We start from the raw sequence: 24,191 nt of genomic DNA on the forward strand, positions 1-24,191 counted from the left end.
GAGAATGAGTGGATAACTTAATTTTACTTAGATTCAAATTAAAACCAGATTGATAAAAGACTCTCTTTAAGATTTCCCCATTGATAATCACTTTCTCAATCCTCTCTGAGTGAGCTGTGACTGCTGTGCTTAAATGGATGGAAGAAAAGCTCTGGGCTTTATCATTGCGTTTATCTTGGAGAGCCCAGGGGCCCTGTAGGAGGAGGTGCGGCTGCTACAGGACTACATCAAAGACCTCGCACTCCTAAGAACTCCTACGATCAGAGTTAGTAGCATTTGAAATGAAAGCTAGATCATTTTAAACATTACTCATTTAAAAAATGCTCTGTTAGTCGACAAGGTGGAGCACACTTGCATGATGCCGTACTCAAGGGGGCAGAACCATGAGCATTAGGATTTCCAGACTGCTTAGACTGCATAGGATGACCATGCCTCAACTCCTCCCCACCCCAATAAAAACTGCTGCATATTAATATAACAACATAGTTATATTTTTCAAAACAAATATTTAATGAGAAAAATAGTATTTTTTTATGTTTTTACAAATGTCTTAAATGACTCAATTGAAGATAGTTGGAATCTACATTTGATCTATTGTAATTTATATCTGAAAAATAAGGAATCCATCTTCACTCAAATCTGTGGTTGGAAAAGTGTGAAGTATCTTTTTTTTTTTTTTTTCGGAGCTGGGGACCGAACCCAGGGCCTTGCGCTCGCTAAACAAGCGCTCTACCGCTAAGCTAAATCCCCAACCCCAAGTGTGAAATACCACCTCTTCTCTGTCAGCTTGAATACTGTGCTTTGATACCAAAACAAAAATTGGCAGGTAGTATGTAGGGTTTCATTGTTGCTGGGACAAGATCTCCCCAGTCTCCCAAGTGTTGGGCTTGCAGGTGTGCGGCCCTGCGCCTGGTTTAGGGGGTTAACTCTTCCAAGCTAGTTGGAAAGAAACAGGAAAGATGTAGTCATGTATGCAGGTTAAACTAGTGATCTGGTTAGGGTCTTTTTCATAGTTTAAACATATCTCAGTCATGTCATTTTAAAGAGGCCTGTCCTTGAGCCAGTAGGATTGTGTCTGTATTACCATGGACTCTGCTGACACAAAACTGACCTGCCAGGCAAGGTATGTCCCTGATACAATAATGACATGAACGTCCTGGTGGTAACTAATCATTTTATGGTTGAATTTGAAACCTCATCTATATCATGCTGTGAACCTGGTCAAGCTCATGGTCAGAGAGGTCCTAGGCCTAGGCTCTAAGAGAAAGCTTACTAGTGTTTTTCACAATGGATATGTTGTCACACTGTCATTGGAATGTCTATGTTTGCCACCCCCAGATCAGGGCTGCTCTTTTTTTTTTTTTTTTTTTTGGTTTTTTTTTGGAGCTGGGGACCCAACCCAGGGCCTTGCGCTTCCTAGGCAAGCGCTCTACCACTGAGCTAAATCCCCAACCCCGATCAGGGCTGCTCTTAACCTTGGTCAGAAAGGCTGATGCAAAGACTGATAGTTCGTCAGTGTGTGGAGAATAATTGACTGTTGAATCTTCCATCCCAAATGAACCATCTGTCTCTCTATTTCTATCTCCCTCTGTGTCTCTGTTCCTGTTATCTCCCCCCACAACCCCCCCAAACACACACACACACCAAAAATCAAGTAACATTTTAGAAGAAACAGAAAGAATGCAAGGGCTGCAGAATGAGGACAGGTGTTGTGAAATTCTGGTTACCTACCTAAGACCTGCACAAAATTTAGGTCCTCGACATTTTAACATAAATAGGGAAAGGGTACTTGGGTACCAACCCTAGCTGAAGAGCTATTGTTAGTTAATGGCTGCTGGAGAAGGAGTCATTTTCCTTCAGACATATAGCCACTAATACATTGCCTGTTACCTAGTAAATATCCACATACACATCTAAGTGACCCTAATTAAATTCTGTCACTAGGGGGAAAAGATGTGAAAGGAGGAGGAAGTGTTCAGAGGAGGGGTAGAAAAGGAGGATGGGGTAAAAATGGTCAAAATGTATGATATAGATGTACAAAATGATCAAAGATTAAATACTATATTTTAAGAGGGTAAGTTATGTTAAGTCTATGTGTATATATGCTATAGCTTGTGAATTTAAAGAGGGAAAGAAAAATCCACAATGTATTTGGTGTCATAAAAATTATAGTTTTATCATCTATTGTATTTTCTACAGGAAATAAATAATATGAGTTTTCTGTTGTTTAGACATTTAAATTCCTTAGATACTTCAATAAAAGCAAGCCGTATAGCCCCCTCACATTAACTTTTGTCTGTTTTCTTTTGGCAAATACTAGGGGTCAAATTTGAGACCTTGCTCATGGTAGGTGAACAGCCAGACCTAAAGCCAGGCCCTCATGGCCAGGGCCTCCAGGGACAGTGGGGAAACTGGGAAATCGGAGAAGGCTTGGGTGCCTCAGTCAAGCATGGCTATTCTGACATGCTCAGTGTCTAAACCCACTTCTTCTTATTTGTCAGGAGCTTCAGGGCCAGCCTTCCTAAAAGATTCTTCTCTTCAGCCGACCTCAAGTTTTTCTGTGTTTTAGCAGTGGTAGAGCATGGGCATCCCCTCCTTGCAGGCCGGGCAGACTTCCTCTCCTTTCCTAATCAGGTTGACTTTCCCCTCCTCCTCTGATGCTGTGCATCTCCTTCATTTCTGCTTCTTTCTTCATCAGTTTACCTAACTCAAGGCTTTCGGAAATAATGGCAGGGAAGGAAGTTCACTTTTAGGTATCAAAGGAGAACAAATTCTGGTAGGAGGAAAAAGTAGGTGGAAAAGTGCCCACAGCTTTGTTTTGCTCCTGACTCTTTCGGTGAAAATGAAACGTGAACACGTATCTCCGTTGTCCTTTCGCATCCACCACGGACACACTCTGCGTTTTCTTCTTGTGAGCAGTGACACATAGAGTAATAGTAAAGCTGGCTGTGTGCTGTGTGCCTGTAACCCCAGCCCTTGAAAGGCTGGGGTAGATAATCAGAGTTTGGTTGCTTTTAAAGACATTTTATTTTTATTACTTTTAAAGTTATTTGTAGCCATGTGGGTCTGTGCACGTGAGTGCAGGTGCCTGTGGACCCCTTGGAGCTGGACTTCAGAAGATTAGGAGCCACCTGATATGGGTACTGAGGATTGAACTCAGGTTCTCTGATCAAAAGCTCTTTTCATTTTTGAGACAAGGCCTCACTATGTATATGCAGCCTTGGTTCATGGGTAGACCAGGCTAGCCTCAAAATCCTGCAGAACCTGGTCAGGAGCGCTTCATTACCTTCACTCCTGGGAGCCAGCTGCTGTTAACAGTTTGTGGTAGGGAGAGGTGGTGGCAACTGGGTTGGTGTGAAGAAGGAATCCAGAATTATTAGGTCCGTTTGTCATGAGATTTGCTACAAAACTGAGCTAAAGGTGAATCCAAACAGATAAAAATTTAGAGAAAATTCAGTATTTAATCTTTAAACTTTGCTTTCATAATGCAGGTTATTTCTAATTACTTTCTTAGCAAATAGGTCCAGCACATTCCTATAAATGTCAAAGTGTGCTTCCTTCACATCCATCCCCATTGCTTTCCTTTGCTCCCCTCCCCTCTCCTGTTGGTCCATTTCCTTCCCCCAAGATAATCTTCTTGCTTCTTTCCTGTCAGCCAAAATAACTTAAAAAACAAAGGCTTAGCATGTGGAGTTGCACACCCCTCCCCCAACAGAGCAGGCTATTGCCACTGCTTTGTTTATCCCTCAGAACTTGATAGTAAGATCCCATTACTGATGATACCACATATATGAGTCATAAACATGGGAAAATCAAGTGTGTAGTGATCTGAGGGCTTCATCCCTACTGGCTAGCTTCCATAGTGCTAGAAGGTGCTATGCATGTTACCAAAGAAGAAAAGTAATTATCACTCTCACCTCGCTATGAACCCTGGAAATCACAATAATGACTTGTTTGACCTGTGGTGCAACAGTGGTATGACCGTCACAGGAGTAACCAACCAAGTTCTGACTACATCTAAGGCCTGCTCCACAAGAGGAAACCGTCCTCGGCACAATTAACGAGGCCAAGAACTGTGGCTAGACAGACAGGTCTTAGTTCTGAAGGGAGAATTTACTACGATTATTCTGTTAAGTGGACTTAGTGTTAAAACAACCCCTGATAACTTAGGCTGTACCCACAGATCAGTACGTCTCTCAACGCTTAGCAGAGCAACCGCCTGTGGTAGATGGCAGGTAACACAGACCCACAACTGGTCAGCATGCAGAGACTAAGACTGCAGAGTGCTCAACCCTAATGGAACATCAGCCCCTACCCCTCTCCCCAAAGGTCAGGGATCTTCATGAAATAGGGGTTGGGCAACCTTTGTTAGCCCAAGCCAGATGTATTACAAATGTGGAGGACTGGCTCTCTGCTCCTCCCTGTTCCAGAGACAGCCACATCTTCTCGTGTAGTGCCAGCCTCCTCCCACAGACAAGATGGTGAAGGTCGGTGTGAACGGACTTGTCCATATTGGGCGCCTGATGCAGGGCTGTTTTCTGCTCTGCTCTGCATCTGGCAAAGCGGACATTGTTGCCATCAACGACCCCTTCATTGACCTCAACTACATGGTCTACATGTTCCAGTATGACTCTACCAACGGCAAGTTCAACGGCACAGTCAAGGCTGAGAATGGGAAGCTTGTCATCAACGGGAAGCCTGTCACCATCTTCCAGGAGCGAGATCCCGCTAACATCAAATGGGGTGACGCTGGTGCTCTGTATGTCGTGGAGTCTACTGGTGTCTTCACCACCATGGAGAAGGCTGGGCTCACTTGAAGGGTGGGGCCAAAAGGGTCATCATCTCTGCCCCTTCAGCCGATGCCCCCATGTTTGTGATGGGTGTGAACCACGAGAAATATGACAACTCCCTCAAGGTTGTCAGCAATGCATCCTGCATCACCAACTGCTTAGCCCCCCTGGCCAAGGTCATCAACTTTGGCATCAGGGAAGGGCTCATGACCACAGTCCATGCCATCACTGCCACTCAGAAGACTGTGGATGGCCCCTCTGGAAAGCTGTGGCGTGATGGCCGTGGGGCAGCCCAGAACATCATCCCTGCATCCACTGGTGCTGCCAAGGCTGTGGGCAAGGTCATCCAGAGCAGAACAGGAAGCTCACTGGCATGGCCTTCCATGTCCCTACCCCCCAGTGTATCTGTGGATCTGACCTGCCGCCTAGAGAAACCTGCCAAGTATGATGTCATCAAGAAGGTGGTGAAGCAGGCATCCGAAAGCCCACTAAAGGGCATCCTGGGCTACACTGAGGACCAGGTTGTCTCCTGCAACTTCAACAGCAACTCCCACTCTTCCACTTTTGATGCTGGGGCTGGCATTGCTCTCAATGACAACTTTGTAAAGCTCATTTGCTGGTATGACAATGAATACGGCTGCAGGAACAGGGTGGTGGACCTAATGGCCTCCATGGCCTCTAAGGAGTAAGAAACCCTGGCCCACTTACCAGCCCAGCAAGGATACTGAGAGCAAGAGAGAGGCCCTCAGTTGCTGAGGAGTCCCCATCCCAACTCAGCCCCCAACACTGAGCATCTCCCTCACAATTCCATCCCAGACCCCCATAATAACAGGAGGGACCTAGGGAGCCCTCCTTTCTCTTTGAATACCATCAATAAAGTTTGCTGCACCCCCCCAAATATGGAGGACTAAAGGTGGTCCCAAAATCCCCCCAGCAGCCGAGTGTTGAGGTGCTGTTGGTACTGGATAACTGCTAGGAGAGAGAGTCAACTTACTTTAATGGTGTGACCTTGGGTCCAGACTCCAAAGCAGGATGTACTCCCAAGAAAAGCTAGGCAATATGAATTAGACTCAGTGGGGTTTTAAAAGAAAGTAGGGGGAAAAACAAAAACATGAAGTTGGGTGGGAAGGGGGTAAGCATGGACCTGGGAGGAAAGGGGGTGACCATAAAATACTGGAGTGGAATTTGGGGGCTGGAGAGATGGCTTAGTGGTTAAGAGCATTGGCTGCTCTTCCAGAAGACCCAGGTTTCACCGACATGAAAATTTATAACTATCTGTTGTTCCAATTTTAGAGGATCTAACATTCTCTTCTGGCCTTTGTGAGCACAGCACGCATGTGGTACACAGACATATTTACAGGCAAAAAACATTCATACACATAAAATTAAGATAAGTAAAATTAAAAATAAATATTTTGCAAAGATTTAAAATATCCTTAAAAAATCAGGCCTTAGACAATTTTCTTATGAATGTCATCACTGGACTCTAAATTGTACCTTTTCATTATTATTGTAACTACAAAAATAACATCCAAATTCATTAAATGAGTGGAGGGATGGCTAAGCCAGTAAAACGCTTGCCCTGCAAGCGTGAGGCCCAGAGTTTGATCCTCACAATCAATGAGAAAGCCCCAGGAATGGTGGTGCACATTTGCAATCCCACTGGGGACAGGTAGCAGGGTCACAGCAGTTTGCTAGCTAATCAATCTAGCCTGATTGATGAGCTGCTTCAGGCCAATGTGAGACCCTATCTCAAAGGAAGTGGGCAGCCTACCTGAGGATGACATCCAGGATTGATCTTTGTCTCCACAGGCGTGTACGCAGGTCCATTTGCATATAAACCACAGGAACATAAAATGCACAAACAAACACCACTGGTCTGGACAGTGGTGATGTAAGCAAGCAGGTCTCTCTGTGAGGGCAGCCTGGTCTACAGAGTGAGTTCCAGGACAGCCAGGACTACACATTGAAACCCTGTCTCAACAAAACAAAAATAGGACAAGCAAAACAAAACACTAATAGAACTCAGACTCAATTCCTATTTCTAATTAGTAACAATCATGATAAAACTCAGCAAGGTCAAGTCAGAAGAAACTTCCTTAATTTGTTTTAAAGTGTCTACTGAGAATCCCAGCAAATCTATCATGATTGCTAACTTCAGAGACCTTGGCCCTGCATCCCTTCCCCTCTCCACTCAGGTGGGTACAGATTCTAGCAAGTCTGGTAAGACCAGAAATACACTGAGGGTTTGGAAGGCAAGAAACAACTACCATTACTTATGTGATAGGGGAATGATTATTAAAAAGAAATTTCAGTAAGGATGCTTATAAAATCAATACACAGTCTTTAAACCAGCACCAAGAAAGCATAGAATGTAAACAGTGACCTAAGTAACTGCAAACAGATCGTGGAAAGGTGAAGAATTTCAGTTGTGCAGAAGGCATTCTGCCCACAGTAGTTTACGGCCAACTCAGTTCGAGGTCGTCCAGGCGGAGGACCATGTAGTAAAGACCGTCTCATCTTGTCGACATAGGGATGGTGCCAGGAGCACTAAGGACACTTGGAAATGACAAAACCTGGGTTTCATTAGCAAACAGTAAAGGGGAGGAGATGGTGCAGACCTGGGAAACGGTACTACAAATGGCTTAGAGATGGTTTTCGTATTTATTTATTTATTTTGGTTTTTCAAGACTGGCCTTCTCTGCCCTGGCTATCCTGGCCTCAGAGTCAGAGAGATCTGTCTGCTGCCTCTTGAGTGCTGGGATAAAAGGCATGCACCGCCACAGTCTGGCTGAAATAGTATTTCTTAATAAAGGTGATAAGGTCACAGAGGACACACACATTTATACTTGCAGACCACACATAGGCATATGATAGTGAAGGATAAAATGGGAGGTGTGCTCACACTGCAAACAAAAATAAAGCCCTACATGGATTAGAGGCATAGGCACACAAACAAAAACAACAACAAAAAGCAAACAACAGGAAAACCGATTTCACAAGAAAGGAAACTTTGGGATCAAGAATCAAGAGGATTTCCTAAGAACAAAACAGGGAACACAGTCTTTAAAGAGGTTAACAAATGTGACACACGTTTCGCCAAATAAGAACAAAGTTGTACTTGAGAGAAGGCATCTGCAAACCCTGGGCTAATCTGGGTATCCCAGTGGAGACATGTTGGAGAATCGGGTGTTAACAGGAGATAAGGGCATGAAGGCTAATCCTAGCCATAAGAGTTCATTACAGGGGTGAGTGAGCTATCGTTGACGTGGATTATCACAGCATGGGTTAGTTATTTCCGATGGGCTAGTTATAGCACAGGTGACATGAGGTGTGGGGTTATTACAGAATGTGAGTTAATTATTACAGGACACGGGTTATTACAGTGTTAGTTATTATGGTGTGGGTTACTCATTACAGGAGTGAGTTCCTGATAACAGCAAATTGGCCATTTGCTGACTTGCCTTACTTCTTTCTATCGTGGATTGAAGGCCCTCCAGTAGCTGGTACCTTGATCTGGGATTTTCTGGTCTCCAGAACTGACTGATCTATTGTTTATGAAGCACCTCACCCCAAGTATTCTATCAGAGTAACAGGAGCTAGACTTAAGACAAGTGGTGTCTAGAACATACAAATCAACCTGTGGTGGTTTGAATGGTAAATGCCCTCATGGGCTTATGTATTTAAAACACGTGGAAGACTGTGGAACCTTTAGAAGGCAGAACCTTTCTAGAGGAAGCATGTCTCTGAAGGCAGTCTTTAATGGTCTCTCTCTCTTTCCCTCCCCTCCCTCCCTCTCCTCCTCACCTTCTTCCCTGTCTTTCTCCCATATGCACAATACAATGTGATCAGCCAGCTGTCTACTCTTGCTACTACACCATGCCTTCCTGTCATTATGGATTCTATATGTCATATATTCCTCTGGTACCGTAAGCCCAAATGAACTCCCTTAAGCTGTTTTTTGTTGTTTTGTTTTGTTTTGGGGGGGTTTGGGGTTTGTTTGTTTTTGTTGTGATTTTTTTAGTCATAGCAACAAAAAGATATATCTAATACAGCAAGTTCTACAACTAATACAGAAGTCTTATTTATCAAATAGAAAGAGAAGCAATTTTTAGAAAGCTAGGAAAAGAGCATAGAAGACACCGAATGCTCAGTAAGACTTCAAAACACTTATAATAAAAGAACCTCACGGCACCCAACAAGACGGCAAAGTTGCTGAAACCAGGAACACCAGCTTCTGAGAGAGGTAGGAAATAACCTTTCCTGTGCCTCTATGTAGAAAATTTCACTGTGCACAGCAATCCCGCAATACCTGTCGGAGCCAAACGATACACACCCTAACCCTAACTCTGTTGTGACTCAGAAGAAAGTATGACTGTAGCAAGACCGTGAACAGGAGTCTCATTGTTTCCTGTTGCTATGACAAACTACCAAAGCTGGATATTTTATGCAGAAAAGTGGTTTATTTGCTCACAGTTTTGCAGACCCAGGAGTGTGGTACTAACATCTGATAAGGACTCTGTGACTGCATCACAATGTGGCAGATGGCTTCATGGTGAGTGGGCATACAAAAGGAAGAGGTCCCATGGCAAAGCAAAAAGCAAGTCTTGATAGATCACTATGCAAGACTAACAGTATTCCCTTCCAAGTGTAGCACAGCTCCTGATGATTGTACACTAGCCTCATCTCTTAAAAGTCACACTGCCAAGGACCATACTTTGAAAACAAAACCATGAGAGACACTAACCACATCCAAATCGCAGTGATTAACTACGACTTCTTTTATACCTTCTTTTCGAGTTCTTTAAGATTATTTTGAATACCTTTGACGCAACTTAATAAAAATTTATTTGACATTAGTTACCCAAGAATTAATGCATTACTTTCAAGGGTCAGCCTGTATTCTGTTAAGAATTTCTGCATTGGGGTTAGGAAGATAACCCTAGCGGTAAAAGCTCTTGCCAAAAAAAGCAAGAGAGCCAGAGCTCAGATCTCAGGATCCATGTAAAGGCCAGGTGGGCATGACAAGCTACAACTCCATCCTTGTAAGGAGACAAGAAATCTCTAAAGCAAACTGGCTTGCAAGACCCTACCTCAAAGAAGAAGGTAGAGTGATTAAAGATTCCCAGCATCAACTTCAGACTTCCACATGTGCATGCACGTATCTGTACCCACACATGAACACACACATACATATGCACACATACATCACACAAATACACATATAAAAAGAAAAGAATTTTTGTGTGTATGAGTTGTACAGGTGCACTTTTCTTTCTTGTGATGTATTTGTCATGCTTTTCTATGCAGCTAGTGTTAGCCTCCATGAGCATGTTAGGTGGTGTTTCCCATTCTGAGATGCAGAAGAAAATCCAACTTGGTTTCTCTCACAATACGCAATGTCTGTGAGCCCCAGGTGCATGGAGGGTTTTGTCCACACCCCCAAGCAAGCAAAAACTTGTGCAGCAGACATCAGCAGTGTCCTCTGATTCAGCTCAACTCTGACACTATCTACTTAGAGACAAACCATCAGATCCCACGGATTGGGAGCTCAATCTCAAATGTTGTCCCACTTCTGGTACAAATGCCAAGCCCTAGTCTGTTTTACCAGGGTTTCTGACAGAGCAGCTGTAAGGCAAGTGTACTAGTCTATTTTCAGCTGCTATGACAAAATACCAGGCCTCCAGAAATGACTCAATAGGTAAGAGCATTTACAGCTCTTGTAAGGAGCTATGTTCAGTTCCCAACACCCACATTAGTCAGCTCACAAGTGCCTATAACTCAATTCCAAGAAATCTGACGCCCTCTTCTGGCCTCCACGGCACTTGCATGCATGAGGTTTATGTAGGCACATACATATACACATACTAGCATATACCAGAGACTAAGCAGTTTACAGGGAAAGGGAGGGGTATATTTAGCCTTGTCACGGAAGTTCAAGGGCATGGTGCCAGCTTCTTGTCTCTCTTTTTTTTTTTTCGGAGCTGGGGACTGAACCCAGGGCCTTGGGCTTGCTAGGCAAGCGCTCTACCACTGAGCTAAATCCCCAACCCCCAGCTTCTTGTCTCTTAGGAGGCTCCTTGCAGAGGGCCTTAAAATAGTGGGAGTGCAAGAATGGTCATGCAATGAAACAGGAAGCAGAGAGCGGAGAGGAACCACTTTGCTCTTTAATGATAGCTCACTCTTGTGGGAACTAATGCATTCTGCAAGAACAGCATTAATCCTATCCAAGGGCAAATCCCACTGACCTCTTTATCCTGCAATAAACCTGCCCCTTAAAAAGTTTCACCACCATTTTAGTGCTGCTATTTTGGGAACAGAGTTTCTAACATGAACCTTCAGAGGATGCACTCAAGCTATATGCAAACTGCAGCAGCAGAACTTTTCCTACACCGCTGACTATAATGGCGAAAAGAGAGGTAAACACTTCAGTGGAGGGATCATAAACAGCCCTGCCTATACGATGGAGTAGAGTGTCAGGAAAAGTGAGCCAGGTTTCACACAGTCATACGTGAATCTCAGAAACATGAGAACAGAAAGCATATTCACAAAAAATAAATACAGTGTGTTTATGTAAAACTTTTAAATGTGCAAAAGAATACACCATACTGCACATGGGAACACGTGCAATTTTGTATTACCCCCAAACATGCTTCATCACTGTTCTGTTGCTCTGAAGAGACACTATGAGGCAACACTTCTAAAAGGAAGCATTTAATTGGGGATTGGCTTAGAGCTTTAGAGGATTAGCCCAGTATTTTGGCAGGGAGTATGACTGCAGGCATGACAGGCATGGTACTGGAGACATAGCTGAGAGCCGCACCTTGATCTGCAGGCAGAGTAAGAACCTGGGCCTGTATGGGCTTTTGAATTCTATCAAAGAGTTCCACTCCCTGGTAACTGAGCATTCAAATAGATGAGCCTGGGAGGGCCATTCTTATCCAAACCACAGTGGTAGGCTCATATGTTTAAATACTTCTTCACCAGTTGGTGGACCTGTTTGGGAAGGATTAGGAGGTGTGGCCTTGTTGGAGGAGATGCATCACTGGGGATGGACTTTGAGGTTTCAAAAGCCCTCACCATTCCGTTAGCCCTCTCTGCTCACATTCATAGATGCACTGTGAGCTCTTGGCTACTGCTCCAATGCCATGACTGCCTGCTGCCTATTGCCATGCTCCCCACTATGACAGCTATGTTTCCCTCTGACTGTTACGCCCCAGTAACTCTTTTTTAAGTTGCCTTGGCCATGCTGTATCTTCACAGCAATAAAAAGGTAACTAAGACAGGGATGACCCACCAGGTTAGGGTAATTGGTATCTCAAAGGATCAGAGGGAAGAATTACAGAAGAGCTCAGGATATTCCTGTAAGTTTATGTAGGAATAAAAGAAAGAAAGGAAAGGTGGACTGAGATGAGGGAAGTAATTTAAAACCTCTTCTTCTCCATTTGTTTTTAGTTTTAAATTTTTTGCTGTAATTTTGATGAGTGTGTAAATAGGACTGAATAGGTGTATTTGTGGTATAATATGTTCCAAATTTGTCCCAGTTTTCAATAGAAGAAACAAGTAGAAGGAGGTGGCTCTAATCTCAGAGGCTGACTGTCAACACTACTGTCCAGACCTCGAGGGTCTGTCTAGACTGCGCTTATGCTCAAGCTGGCTGACAGCTGCTGGTGACTTGAATGAGCTCAATCAGGAGGTGCCACAGGGGTGTCAGGCTTCCTGGAAGGGGTTCTGGGGGTAGGCAAGACTCTCATTGGAAGAGGATAGGTATGTCATTTGAGAGAAGGGTACATTTAGAGGCTCGGGGGACCTTGAACAAGTGGTGAGCAGACAGCTAAACGTCTATCTTTAAGAACAGTCGAGGCTGTCCTACTGGCTACCTGCAATCTGGGTTGTAAAACTCCCACAGCTGCCCTACCAAGACGAGCTCCAGTCCTACCTAGACCCAGGCTGACTCCCCCCGCTGTGATTCTGGAGGGAGCAGACAGCTCTCATCTGAGTTTGGAAGTCCTCTCAGACTCTTCTTCCCACCTGTTTTGAGGATGAAGACCTGTTCACACACCCCCACCACCTGTATATGTCTTTAAGAATAATTAGCCTTGGCCTGAGACAAGGCCCCCAGCTAGATCTACACCTCGACCCAGTTATAAGTAGCAAAGGGCATGACCACTTCAGCCCAGACGAGCTTCCGTCTCCAGAGAACCCTGAGGTGAGCTCTGGGCTCGCCGCCACCCTGCGGCAGCGTGAGTAGGTGGCTGCACAGTGGCAGCTGAGCTTCAGTGTGGGAGAGGCAAAGTCACGCATTTAAGGAAAAAATAACCCGAATTACACTTTAAAAAGCAGGAGGGGCTGTCATGGGCAGGCCCCCGCAGACCCTCCTCCAGGGTAGTTCCTGTTCCTACGGAAGCATGGGTTGGGGGGTGCAGTGTGGGAGTGCTGCAGCAAAGGGAAACTGAGGATGTGGGAATTCGAAGACGACCTCTTCCGGGAAAAGCCCGGGGCAAGCAGGAGGGAAGACCTTCTGAGGGCCCAAGAGGAACAGTTTGGGAGGCTCCGAAGGTCCTGATAGAGCAAGCAGAGACAGCTAAGGAATTCGTGTATCACCTCGTCCACAGATGCTGTAGCAGCCGGGGCCTGTGCTACTGGAAACAAGTCTCTTCCCCAGACAAGGCCCTTTGAAGGCTGTGTAAGTGCCAGCCTGGGCTATCAAAGTACTCAGTTATTTGTGGCTGTCTTAAACAAAATTGCAAATAAAACAAATGTAAGAAACTTTCTGCAATTGCTTTTACTGCTTCATCTTTTTCTTCAGGCTACTCACGCGGCATGACTTTTCAGATCTGTGAGCGCACGAGGCCTACTGTGCGCTTGGCCTTGCTGCACAAGGTTGGGTACAATTTCCTTCCTGTCTGTACCTGAGACCTCAGAAGCCGGCTGGTTCTACTACTGGAGGGAAAGAATGCACTTGGCCCAGGTTCCACAGAGATGAAAGTAGATGTCTGTCTCCCATGCTGACCTGGGTCATCTCTACACTCCCATGCCAGCCCTGAATCTGTGCACGGTACGTACCCCACGAGCGCCCTCCATGAATTAATAAAAGTCGATGATGCCAGCAATAAAATTCCCCAAGTCCATTGAGCACTTGAGAGCATCAGGAAGTCCATTCCTTGGGGTTGGGGATTTAGCTCAGAAGGCCCTGGGTTCAGTCCCCAGCTCCGGAAAAAAAGAAAAAAAAAGAAAGAAAAAAAAAAAAAAGGAAGTCCATTCCTTGTCAGTGTTTGTCCACTAACCCTACCCATTCCTTCAACCAACCCCACATCCTACTGTGCATTCTACCTCCTAGATGTTAGTACAGGCACACAATTGTGGGGATTCTACCATACGCCACTCGTTGGGAATATCCTAGATACATCGCAAACCTGCTCATGCAGAGCAGAAGAGGCCCGGTCTACCTCTGGTTCAGGTTCAGGGCTGGTCATGTCTCCTGGATGAAGGGCATGAAGAGGTTCTCCGAGTTGAACAAGGGGCAATGGAGGAGGAGTTGGACATAGATGGCTTGTATTCCTGGCTGTAGGAATATGGCTTAGGTAAGCAAGCCAAGGAAGGCTGGGTCGGGGTGGTCCTGCTGTAACAGGTAGACATATGATAGGGACCTCACTTCTGCTTCCTTCGGGAGCATGTGTGCTGGGTCCCTAAGTTCCTCCGTCTTCTTTCTACAAACCAGGTGTTAGCAGTGTCAGGGCCTCGAGAGGACACTCGGTATAAATGTCCTGAAGCACCAGAAGCAGGGCGGTCCACACACTCCTGTTATCCTCACTGCTATTACATCACTCTCGAGGCCCTTCCTTCCTCCTGTCCACATTTCTGCTCTCACTGTGTAGTCTCCCCTCCTCCCTGACCCATGCCCCTCACAGAGAAAGATAAAAATGGCCCTCTAGGAATGCTATCAGGGCTCAGACTCAGGCTTAGCAACCACCCACTATCTCTGTCCAGTCCTCAGCCCCCAGATGCTATGATTCCTCCTTTGCCTCAGATGCCCACCTCTGATAACACCATGGCCTTCCCTCATATACACGATAGTCCAGGAATATTGTTGTAGGTCCTCACAGCTAGTGAGTCAGTGGATTCCCCCGTTGAAAACCTGCATCAGCCCTGGGCAAACCATAGTCAAGATGTTCCTTTCCTTCTCGACTTTTTCTGAGTAAAGCAACACGGCATGACAAAGTTTCGGGAAAATGTCGCATCAAGCGTAGAGACGAATGCCAGGAATTGGTGGCTCACACCTTTAATCTCAGCACTTGGGAGGCAGAGCCAGGCAGATCTCTGAGAGTTTAAGACCAACCTGTTCTACAGACCAAGTTCCAGGACAGCCAAAGCTACACAGAGAAACCGTGTCTTAAAACAGCAAAAAGAAAAAAAAAAAAGGATGAAGGAAGAGGTCCCTAGGTGATTCAAAAACGTCTTCAAAGGATAATCATAGAGGTTGCCTGGAACCTGGAGGATGGAGAAGCAAGAGGCTTGAACAGCAGGAGGCCAGCCTGCCCATTGCTGTAGGAAAGCCCAGGGAAGGCGCAGAAGAGCCCGTGACCTTTTGCCTCCTTATCTGGCTCCTTCCCTCACCATAGTTGGCCATGAACAAGGAAGTGGCCAGAAAAGCATTTTGTGGAGTATCCTGTGTGTTAAAAGAGATTTTATTGATCCAACAGTGGCATTCATTGAGGATCAGTGGCTGATAAAGTGAAATATCACAAGATCAGAGATTCTCTGAGGGAAAATCACACGTATAAAATATAAAGCACAGACACCAAGAACACTGTGTTGAACTTACCTGTCCTTGACTATCCTTCCAGCCAAACAACTTGCATCTTTGGAAATCTGTCCATCTCTGCTTGCAAAAGACCATCTCAGCTGGGCTCGTTGACTTTGTCTGGCTACTCCACACTGCCTGCTGTATGTGATTCTGCCTTAACTGCACATGGCCTCAGGGAGGGGCTAGACTCTACAGGCCAGGGAAGATTGGCGGGGGTGGGGGTGGGGGGTCCACTGATGTCTCTGGGAAAGCCAGCATCCGTGCTGAGTCACACTTTCCAACGGGGCCTTTTGTGTGGACGACCCATAGCTTTCACCTATGATCAATAACCTCATTGGTTCCTAAGAGTGTGCTCTAGTAAATCACACTTTGTCATTGGGACCTTAGGAGGAGGGGGCGACCATTGGTTTCTTTCCCTATGGGAAGGAAGTTTAGCAACAGAATCACCAGGCTTCTCTTATCCCAGCAGTTGCTTAGATTTCAGTTTTTGAGAAAATTAAGCATAGTTGCTTGCTGCTGTTCTGAACTCATTTCTTTCTCCCTTTTGGGGTCCTCCGCCCCCCTGTGGATTAGGCAGTAAACCAAGCTGGGACACTGGGCCCTTGGAAGTACACCTGGTGACATGAGACCGCAGCGGACTCTCAGGTGGAACGGGAATTCTACTCATTCTACTCATGCCTATTGGTCATAAGGTCTCTGCCATTTATTACTCTTCTCTGAGCCCGTGGTGAGAAGAAATACTTTGGGTGATGGTGACTTTCGGGGATACTGTAGGATGAGCCCATCTTCACAAGGAGGTGCCAAGTGGCCAACGCTGGAGTTGCATGTAGCAGGCTCTGAGCCTGGGAATTCAGCCTGACAGCCTAACCCTTGCCCAGGTCCCAGAGCATCCCACCATGAATCCATGGAGATGCCTTGACCCTGGAGATGGTCCTCTCTGATTGTCTGTTCCCACTTAGCTCTGGCCTCAGAGGTTCCTGCATGTTCACCCTATGACGTAATACTGCAGCAGAGAGAAAAATACAAGACCAGGGGCCCACAGCCAGCCCACAAAGCCAAGAATGGATTCCAATCTGTCTCTCATGCCCCAGACCTATTTGGCCTGGCCCTCAAAACATGCAAGAGACTATATATGCATGTTCATGCGGATATGCACATGTGTGTGTGCATTCATTAGTGAGCACGAACACTTATGTGCATGTTACTGTATGCAGAATTACTCATGCTCTGCTGTGTGGTATGTGCACCCTGGTGCATACGTGTGTATACACATGCATGAGTGTGTATGGATTCAAGGTTTTCTCCTTACTGCATCAGGTTGTCAGGAATCAGCACTTTGAAATTCACAGCCAATCATTTGGCTGGTTAAATGGTTGCTCAGTGATTGTTTAACTGAATTTTCATCCAAAGACTCAGCTGTGTAGTATTTATTACTTCATGTTGCCCAGAACAGAACAACCTTCTGAGGCAATGCATAAAAACCCAGGCACCAGTGTCCACTGATTCTATAATAAAACATGGCTTGTTTGCATCTGCCCAAGTCCATGCCGTGTCCTAGCCCCTTAAAACTAAACCCCCCATCCCTAAGGAACTTCTCCTGCTGAACAAACAATGCTTTACTACCAATGCTTAGTATGTAAAAACACTATGTTTGTGTCTAAATTTTGGAAGAAAGGCCAAGATGTGACTTATTTTCCAAGCAACACAAAGAATTAAGTCTGGACAACTACTTAAAATTCCATTAAAGAAGACTGGACCATGAATAAAACTGCTGTGAGTTGGAGTGCAAAGTGAGGTGGTAAAAGTCTCAAGGTCCTCTCTCCATGCCAGGTTCCCTGACAACTGTTCTTTATAGGAAACTGCCTTCCCTGGTATCTGGGTTTGCCCACCCAAGTCCTCTCTACAAAACTTTGATTCAAAAAAAAATCTGAAGTGTAGAGAGGCTACTGACCTTAATAGATAACTTAAAAGACTCACGAGACATCCAAGATTTAGAGCTATGGGAAAGGTGCATGACTTAATGTCTCTGGGGGAAAAACAAAGGTCCAGTTTGGATCTTGGTGCATCTATGCAGCCCATAAACTCACTCCACCTAGGCTGGTTGTGCTCAGCCACAAGGCTTTTGAGTGGACCCAGGAGAGTGGCCAGTAGCCATGTGTGAATTCTCTGTTCTCAGCTGTTAATGCCCACCTGCCTATATCACATGCTTGGGTTTGGTAGATAAGAGAAAGCATCTTGAGTCAGTATATGCTGTCATTTGCAACATTTCTACTTAAGCAGGAGAGCTGGACTGAATAGACAACAGCAGGAGGCTTAGCCTCTTCTCTCTCTCCTTGCCCTAAGAGACCAAAGGTCTGATATAGGTGAGAATGGAAAGAGCTAGCCCTGAGTGATGGCTTCCTTTTGGGTGGCTCTAAACACAGCTGCCAGGACTGAACTTGCTGCCACTTTGATCAGATCCTCAAGCTTCAAAGGAAATGTCTAAGCAGAGGTAAGACCAGTCCTCACCACCATAGCTTGGCCCATGGTTGGACCTCATTGTTCTTCATGGAAATGGGATTGGAGGGCAGCTAGCCAGGTTGTAACTGGAGTAGGATGCTTACAGTCACCAGGGATACAGGGGAGCTCTGGGCAGGGCATTTGGAAGTTGAGGAAAGGCCTTATCACACAGCCTGTGACTGGAAACTGTGCTTCCTCCTTAAGCAGGTCTCTTCACAGCAGCAGCCTTTTGCACACAAAAGACACTACCCAGGATTTCCACTACTCTTTTAGCCTGTGATGCTTGATACGTGGGTATTTGCACACGCAGAGGAACTGTTCCCCTCCTTCACATAAAAGAAGCACCTTTTGGGTCAGAGCTGCTCCCAGCTAGTCTGCGAGTCACTACCTGCCAGTGTCAGTCCAGGAACATGGGGGTCAGAACTCCTTTTCCCAAGACTTAAAGACGCTTGGCCCTCAGCCAGCCCACCAGAAGGACGGAGACACTCCAGTCATATAGAGCTCACATCATATTGTGTGTAAATGGCTACACGCATATATCATACTCACTTAAAGGTATGTCCTCCACATTCATTAAGGCTATTAGAGTGGTGTATTTAAATGAAATGCTATAATAGTTAAAATCACCAGATTATTGAGTTAACAGGAAAATTACTTTGCAGAAAAACTAAGACTTTGATTTTTTTTTAAAATAGGATTAAACTGTTCATATGTATTAACCAAAAATAAAGCCTACTGCTTTGCAGTAGAAACCACACAACCGGCTTCCAAAAACTGAAATGCGGTCTGGCATCAGTGTCTCTCCACACAGCTGTTAGCTCAGAGACAGGTTGGACCTAGTCAACCAGCTCGCAGAACACAGCTGTTCTAACAGCGTTTGTCTGTCCCAATTCAGCCACTCTCCCCCATGCTGATTTGCATGTAGACATCCTCCAATTCCAAGCCGATGGACATTCTCCAATAACATAGCAATCAATTTAATAAAGAAACTCACCAATGTCAAATTGCAATAAATTTACCAAACATTTTCACTGTTTATGGAGAGCTTTACAGTAAGAAAGTGTCGACAGAAGCAGGCACATCCGGGTACAAAGTGTTGCTGTTGGTTGTTCTTCTGTTCTACAGTTCCAACTGCTTTGCACTCTCAGCCAGAGAGGTCCTCTACAGGAAATCACCTTTGCTAGGCGTTCTGCTCTTACCCATTCGACCCAGGACCTCCAAGCACAGTCCTGGGGTATGGACTTGCCTAAGAGAAGTGTGATCGGCGAGCCCACCCCAAACATTTATTGTAAACTTTAAATGGAGTCCGGATATGAATGACACAGAAGGGAGACACCTCCTTACACAGAAAGGAGAATACCACATAGTGTCCTAGAGTCTCGCAGATATCACAAGGCCCGGCCAGAGTAAGTGCCAAGCCTCACGCAGGCACAACACCAAGCAAAGCCTGACTGCTACCCTTTGGGTGTCTCGTTGGGGATCCGGCCTGAACTCAGCAGGCTCGGCTAGGCTCCCAAGGGCGCGCCATCTCACAGGGCGGCCGGCAGCAATAGGGGTAGGAGGCGTTGAGGTCGGGGTCCGAGGGCGCATACCCTGGCAGTTCCACCGACGGGTGCCCGCCACAGCACACCTCCACGCCCGCCTCGTCAAACGCGTGGAAGACGCCCACGTTGATGTAGGACACAGCGTGGTGCGCAGCGAAGCTCGCGCAATCTCCTGGGGTGGTGAAGTCGGACTCCTCCGGGGATAGGATGGAGGCCTCGCTGGGCCGTGGCTGCAGCCGCCGCCCCCTTTTGCCCCGGCGGCCGCGCCTGGTCCGGGAGGCCAGCGGCTGAGCGCGGAGCCCGGGTCCGCCCCGCGGTCGCGCCAAAGATCGGCTTGCCCTCCGGCGGCCCCGGCGGCCGCGCCGAGCCTGCGACGACTTGTAGTTCTTGACCAGCAGGAGGCTGAGCAGGCCCAGCAGGCACTCGAGCGAGTTGAATACAGTGGAGAGCACCAGGCCGCGTTGGTAGTCCTTCAACTGGCGGCATTTGGCGGTCGTGGTGCTGTCCAGGTTGCTGCGGGAGCGCTGCGTGCTAGTGCCTGGGGCTACAGAGCCAGTGGCCGGGCCAGGGCCAGCGGCCGGCGTGCGCGGGGGCAGGCAATAGTGGGAGTACTTGCGTTCCACCAGGGACACTGTGTCGCCGTCGATCACTGCTCCCGCAAAGGCGCTGAGAACCCCGAGCATGAAGACCAGGACGCCTAGGAGCAGCAGGTTTTGGCTGTTCACCGGTCCGGAGGGCCCGGCAGCCGCCCGCGTTTCTCCAGGAGAGGGCTCCGGAGCGCCCGCCGGAGATGCGGGGACCCCGAGTCCCGGGCCCGGCCCGGCCCCTGACCCGGCGAGGGGCGCCTCCCGGGGCCCGCAGCACAGCAGGGCGGCGCCGAGCAGAGAGAGGCCGGCAGCCAACAGCAACCCCGAGTAAAAGGCTCCGGCGGCCGCCCCTAGCCGGAACGGCTCCCCGCGCAGCTCCGAGCCCAGTGAGAAGCACTTGAGGCCGACGGCGGCGGCGCTGAGCGCGCAGGCGAGCAGCAGGCAGGAGGAAAGCGCGGCGCAGGCCCCGCGGACGCTCCACTTCATCCTCCGCGCCGGAGCCGGCCCGCACCCTGGGCGCGCCGCCGCCGCCCGCCGCCGCCCCCGCCGCCTGCGCCTCCTCCGGCGCCGCGCGGCCGGACCGCCGGCCTCCTCTTCATCCTCCCGCGTCCTCCCGGGCTCGCGCCGCTGCTACTGGAGCCCGCATCCTCCGCCTCCCGCCGCCGCCGCCGCGACCCCGCACCGGGAACCAAGCCGGCGCGGAAAACCGCAAGGTGCGCGCGCCCCCTCCCCAGACCGCGGCGCCGATCCCCGGACGCGCGGCCCCCCCACCCGCGGCCCCGCGCGCCTCTCCCTGACACCACCCTCCGCGGCCCCCTCCCGACCCTCTGGCCCCCAGGACGCCCCTCCGGCCCTCCCCTAGGAGAGGGGGCCCTCGCCAAGTCTCCGCCTTCCTGCCCTCCTCCTGTCAATGCCGCTGTCCAGAGCTCGCCGCCCTGGGAACGCCACTCCAGCGGGGCCTCCTTCTCCTGGGACCCCCTGGGCCCCACCCCCAGGACCTCCCACCTCTGCAAACCCCGAGTTTGCTTTTCCCATCCACCGGGCAGCTCTTCTCCACGCCCACCTGGCTGGACCCGGGAAACCGAAGAAGTTAGTGGGGGTTCAGCAGTAGGAATGAGGGAGAGCCTGGAGGAGGAAATGGGGAAAGGGGAAATGTTCAGAAGGAATGGAGGACAGCGAGCAGGGTATTCGGGGATGGAGGACCAAGTGTGTTTCTTTGGGACGTGCTGGCATGTAGGGGTGTGTGCTGTGTACCTGTGTGAAGGATGTACGCAGAATGTGTAGTATGGGGTTCGTGAGGGTGGTGTGCACGTATGTGTCGTGTGGCGGGGAGCGGTGTGCATTCCGAGATGTGCGCAGGGTGAACACAGTGTACGTGCAATGCCCAGGCGTGTGGTGTGCATGTGTGTGTCTGTGTGTTATGTGGTGAATGTGCAGGGAAAAGTGTCGCTTTGAGGTATGGGTAGAATATTGTAGGTGCTGGGGGGGGGGTTATGAATAGGGTATGCGCGAGAACTGGCTAGAGATTTCTCTCAGAGGACCAGCGATGGGGAAGGCCAGGATGAAGTCTTGGGGAGAACCTCAGGTGAGTTCAGCTCTGAGTCCAGTTCCGTTTTCGGATCTGGCAGACAAATCCCTCACACTCAGGTAAATAAATTCGGCCTGTGCTCGAGTGCACGAGAAGGGAGAACGTTGTAGTAGCCCCGATCTGGACTTGGACCACTGGAGGCCTCCCTCTGGCAACCCCGCCCTGGCCTGCAGTCCGGGGTGTGGGTGATTCAGGCCGCCTGCGCAGCAGCTTCGGAACCGCGGGTTGCCTTGGCTGCGCCTTAAGCTGGGGCTGGGAGAAGCCGGGTCCGGGAAGAGGGAGAGGTGGAGAGAATGCGCCTGCGCACGGGTCTTTCCCACAGCAGGTTCAAGTCAGGAAAAGGCCTAGGGACTTTCCTATTTTTTGCCCCTTAAAGTCAGAGACCCTTCCAAAACTGAGCGCTATATTGCCTGGGGAAGCCGCGCCTATGTGTCCGAGGCAGCTCTGGGGTTCTTGCCCACCCTTCCGGGAAGCCGATTGCTAGTGGGTGTATGGAGGCTTTCCAAAGACTCCCGGAGGTTTGCGTGGGTTTCACTTCGGGCCATAGCTTCAGAAAGAGCGAGCCTGCCTCTCTGTATTTTTAGCAGGAGGAGCAGAATTTGAAACAGCAGCATACCGGTCCTGCGCCTGGTGAAGGATGACTCGCCAGAAAGCAAAGGCACAGCCCTACCTCCGCGAGCTTGGCGCGTGGCCCAGGAGGCTCCGCGAGCCCTCGTACGTAAGGATCGCGGCGCCCACGCTTGAGAGCAGAGCTCAGTGCAAACTTCCAACGGTTCTTCCAGTTTCCAGGGAAACGAGATCTGGAGCTGCTGTGCGTTGCAGAGCTGCCTCTCTGCAACCCACATGGGACCCCTGTGGCTGGCTGGTCTTGGGGAAGAAGGAGTTGAAGCCACCACATCCATGAAGGGTGAGGTCTGATCTTAAGATGGAAGACTTGGGTAGGGTTATGGGGATGTCTTCTACCTCAGAGAACTCTTCGGGGTTGTTTCTCCTCTAGAGGGGCACTGCCACCCCCCTAACCACCTTTCCATTTCTATACTCACCACAGGGTCCATGAACATGATGTTTTCCCCTTTAGGGTATATTCACACTCCACAATGGTCCCCCGCCCCCGATATTGCCTCCTCATTTCTCAAAATTTATTGTCATATTTCTTAATTGCCTCAGTTTTGTCTGGAGCCTGTCTGATTCGATGCATTCAGTACTGAAAGCTTTCAGGAACATTCTTTTACTCACTTCTCAGGACAACCGGTGAGGTAGGTCCCCTGTTATCCCCAGTAGGACTTTTCATTAGCAAATTAGTGACTGGAATTGGGACAGAAACCCACACTCTGTGAACAGGCTATGCTCCCCCCACCCCTGATGCCTTCCCGATTCCAACCCCTGCAGAGGATCCTCACGGTGCAGGATTTCCCTGGAGTACAAATAGGTCTTTTCTATCAGGTCGGATTGGAAATGGCCAGGTCAGGAGAATTCCAACTATTTCTGGGGCTAGCTGAGTATGTACCTGTTTGTGGTGCAAAAAAAAAAAAAAAAAAAAAAAATCTAGTTCTTTGGAGAGTATGGTGGCAAGAGCCTGCATCCACGGAGAGGGGAACTCACTGAGAAGGGTCTTTAAGCTGAAGCAATTCAATTTTATTCTGAGGGCAGGAACACAGAGATTTCAGGCGAGCATCCTGGCGTGTGCTGAGAAGGAGCTCTGCTGCCTGGGATCTAGGGGAGCGAAAGGAGCTTTCTCTCTGCTTGCAGTGTAAAGTCCCAGGTACAGGGAATCACAGCTTCTGCTCAGCAGTCTTTCTAAAAGGACTAGGAGTCAGTGGAAAGTGGGAGGGGCAATCTGTTTTCCCGTGACAGTGAAACCGGGGATGACATTGAAGCTAACCCAGGTAGGATTTTAGAGCAGATTGAATTGCTTTATTTCAGGATCCTTTCACCGAGGAAGAGCTCATCATGTTCTGTTGTGAGCCATCCTCAACCTCCACTTGCAGAGTCTGCTTAACCTTCCACGCATGCCAAGGAGGGGACCCAGGGTAGCTGCGGTCTAGTCACGTGACCTGGAGGGTCAGAGGCAGGAAGGAGAGCAACTCCAGAAAGAACCACACCGGTGAGGGATAACTTTGCTACTTTTCCAGGAAAATGACATCATTAACTACTGAGCAAGTTCCTACAGAGGTCTGACGGCCTTCTGGGGGCAGGTATCACTCTCCCACACTAAAAGCAAGGAAGAGATTCTAAACCCAGAAGAGCAGCAGCGATTGTGGGTTAGGGAACGTCTTCCCTTTTAAGTCTTATTTTAATATTTACCTGTTTACTAGCATTCAAAACTGCATCTCCTAGAACAATGACTCAATTAACCGAACCTTTACTTTTTCTACT

General features: G+C 48.2%; 1 protein-coding gene, 1 long non-coding RNA gene and 1 pseudogene across 4 annotated transcripts; 2 read left to right on the top strand and 1 right to left on the bottom strand.

Moving 5' to 3' along the window:
• The first annotated feature begins 4,478 nt into the window (after window positions 1-4,478).
• LOC116912499 lies at window positions 4,479-5,095 on the top strand (annotated as a pseudogene).
• Window positions 5,096-18,590: 13,495 nt separating this feature from the next.
• Tmem271 (transmembrane protein 271) lies at window positions 18,591-20,972 on the bottom strand. The gene has a single exon (XM_032916132.1). The coding sequence runs from the start codon at window positions 20,711-20,713 to the stop codon at window positions 19,589-19,591; it is 1,125 nt and encodes a 374-aa protein (XP_032772023.1). The 5' UTR covers window positions 20,714-20,972; the 3' UTR covers window positions 18,591-19,588.
• Window positions 20,973-22,089: 1,117 nt separating this feature from the next.
• On the top strand, window positions 22,090-24,021 carry LOC116912199. 3 transcript variants are annotated; one of them, XR_004389432.1, is made up of 4 exons: window positions 22,090-22,722; window positions 22,983-23,071; window positions 23,461-23,577; window positions 23,739-24,021. It is a non-coding gene; the product is annotated as an uncharacterized LOC116912199 (long non-coding RNA). The 3 variants fall into 3 exon arrangements; XR_004389431.1 differs by having other exon boundaries at window positions 23,466-23,577; XR_004389430.1 differs by lacking the exon at window positions 23,461-23,577.
• Window positions 24,022-24,191: the final 170 nt, after the last annotated feature.

The sequence above is a fragment of the Rattus rattus genome, chromosome 11 (genome assembly GCF_011064425.1).
Source record: "Rattus rattus isolate New Zealand chromosome 11, Rrattus_CSIRO_v1, whole genome shotgun sequence".
Lineage (NCBI taxonomy): Eukaryota > Metazoa > Chordata > Mammalia > Rodentia > Muridae > Rattus > Rattus rattus.

Excerpts from the sequence above, each read along its gene's own strand:
- Tmem271 (XM_032916132.1), bottom strand. The coding sequence starts at position 20,713 with ATGAAGTGGAGCGTCCGCGGGGCCTGCGCCGCGCTTTCCTCCTGCCTG.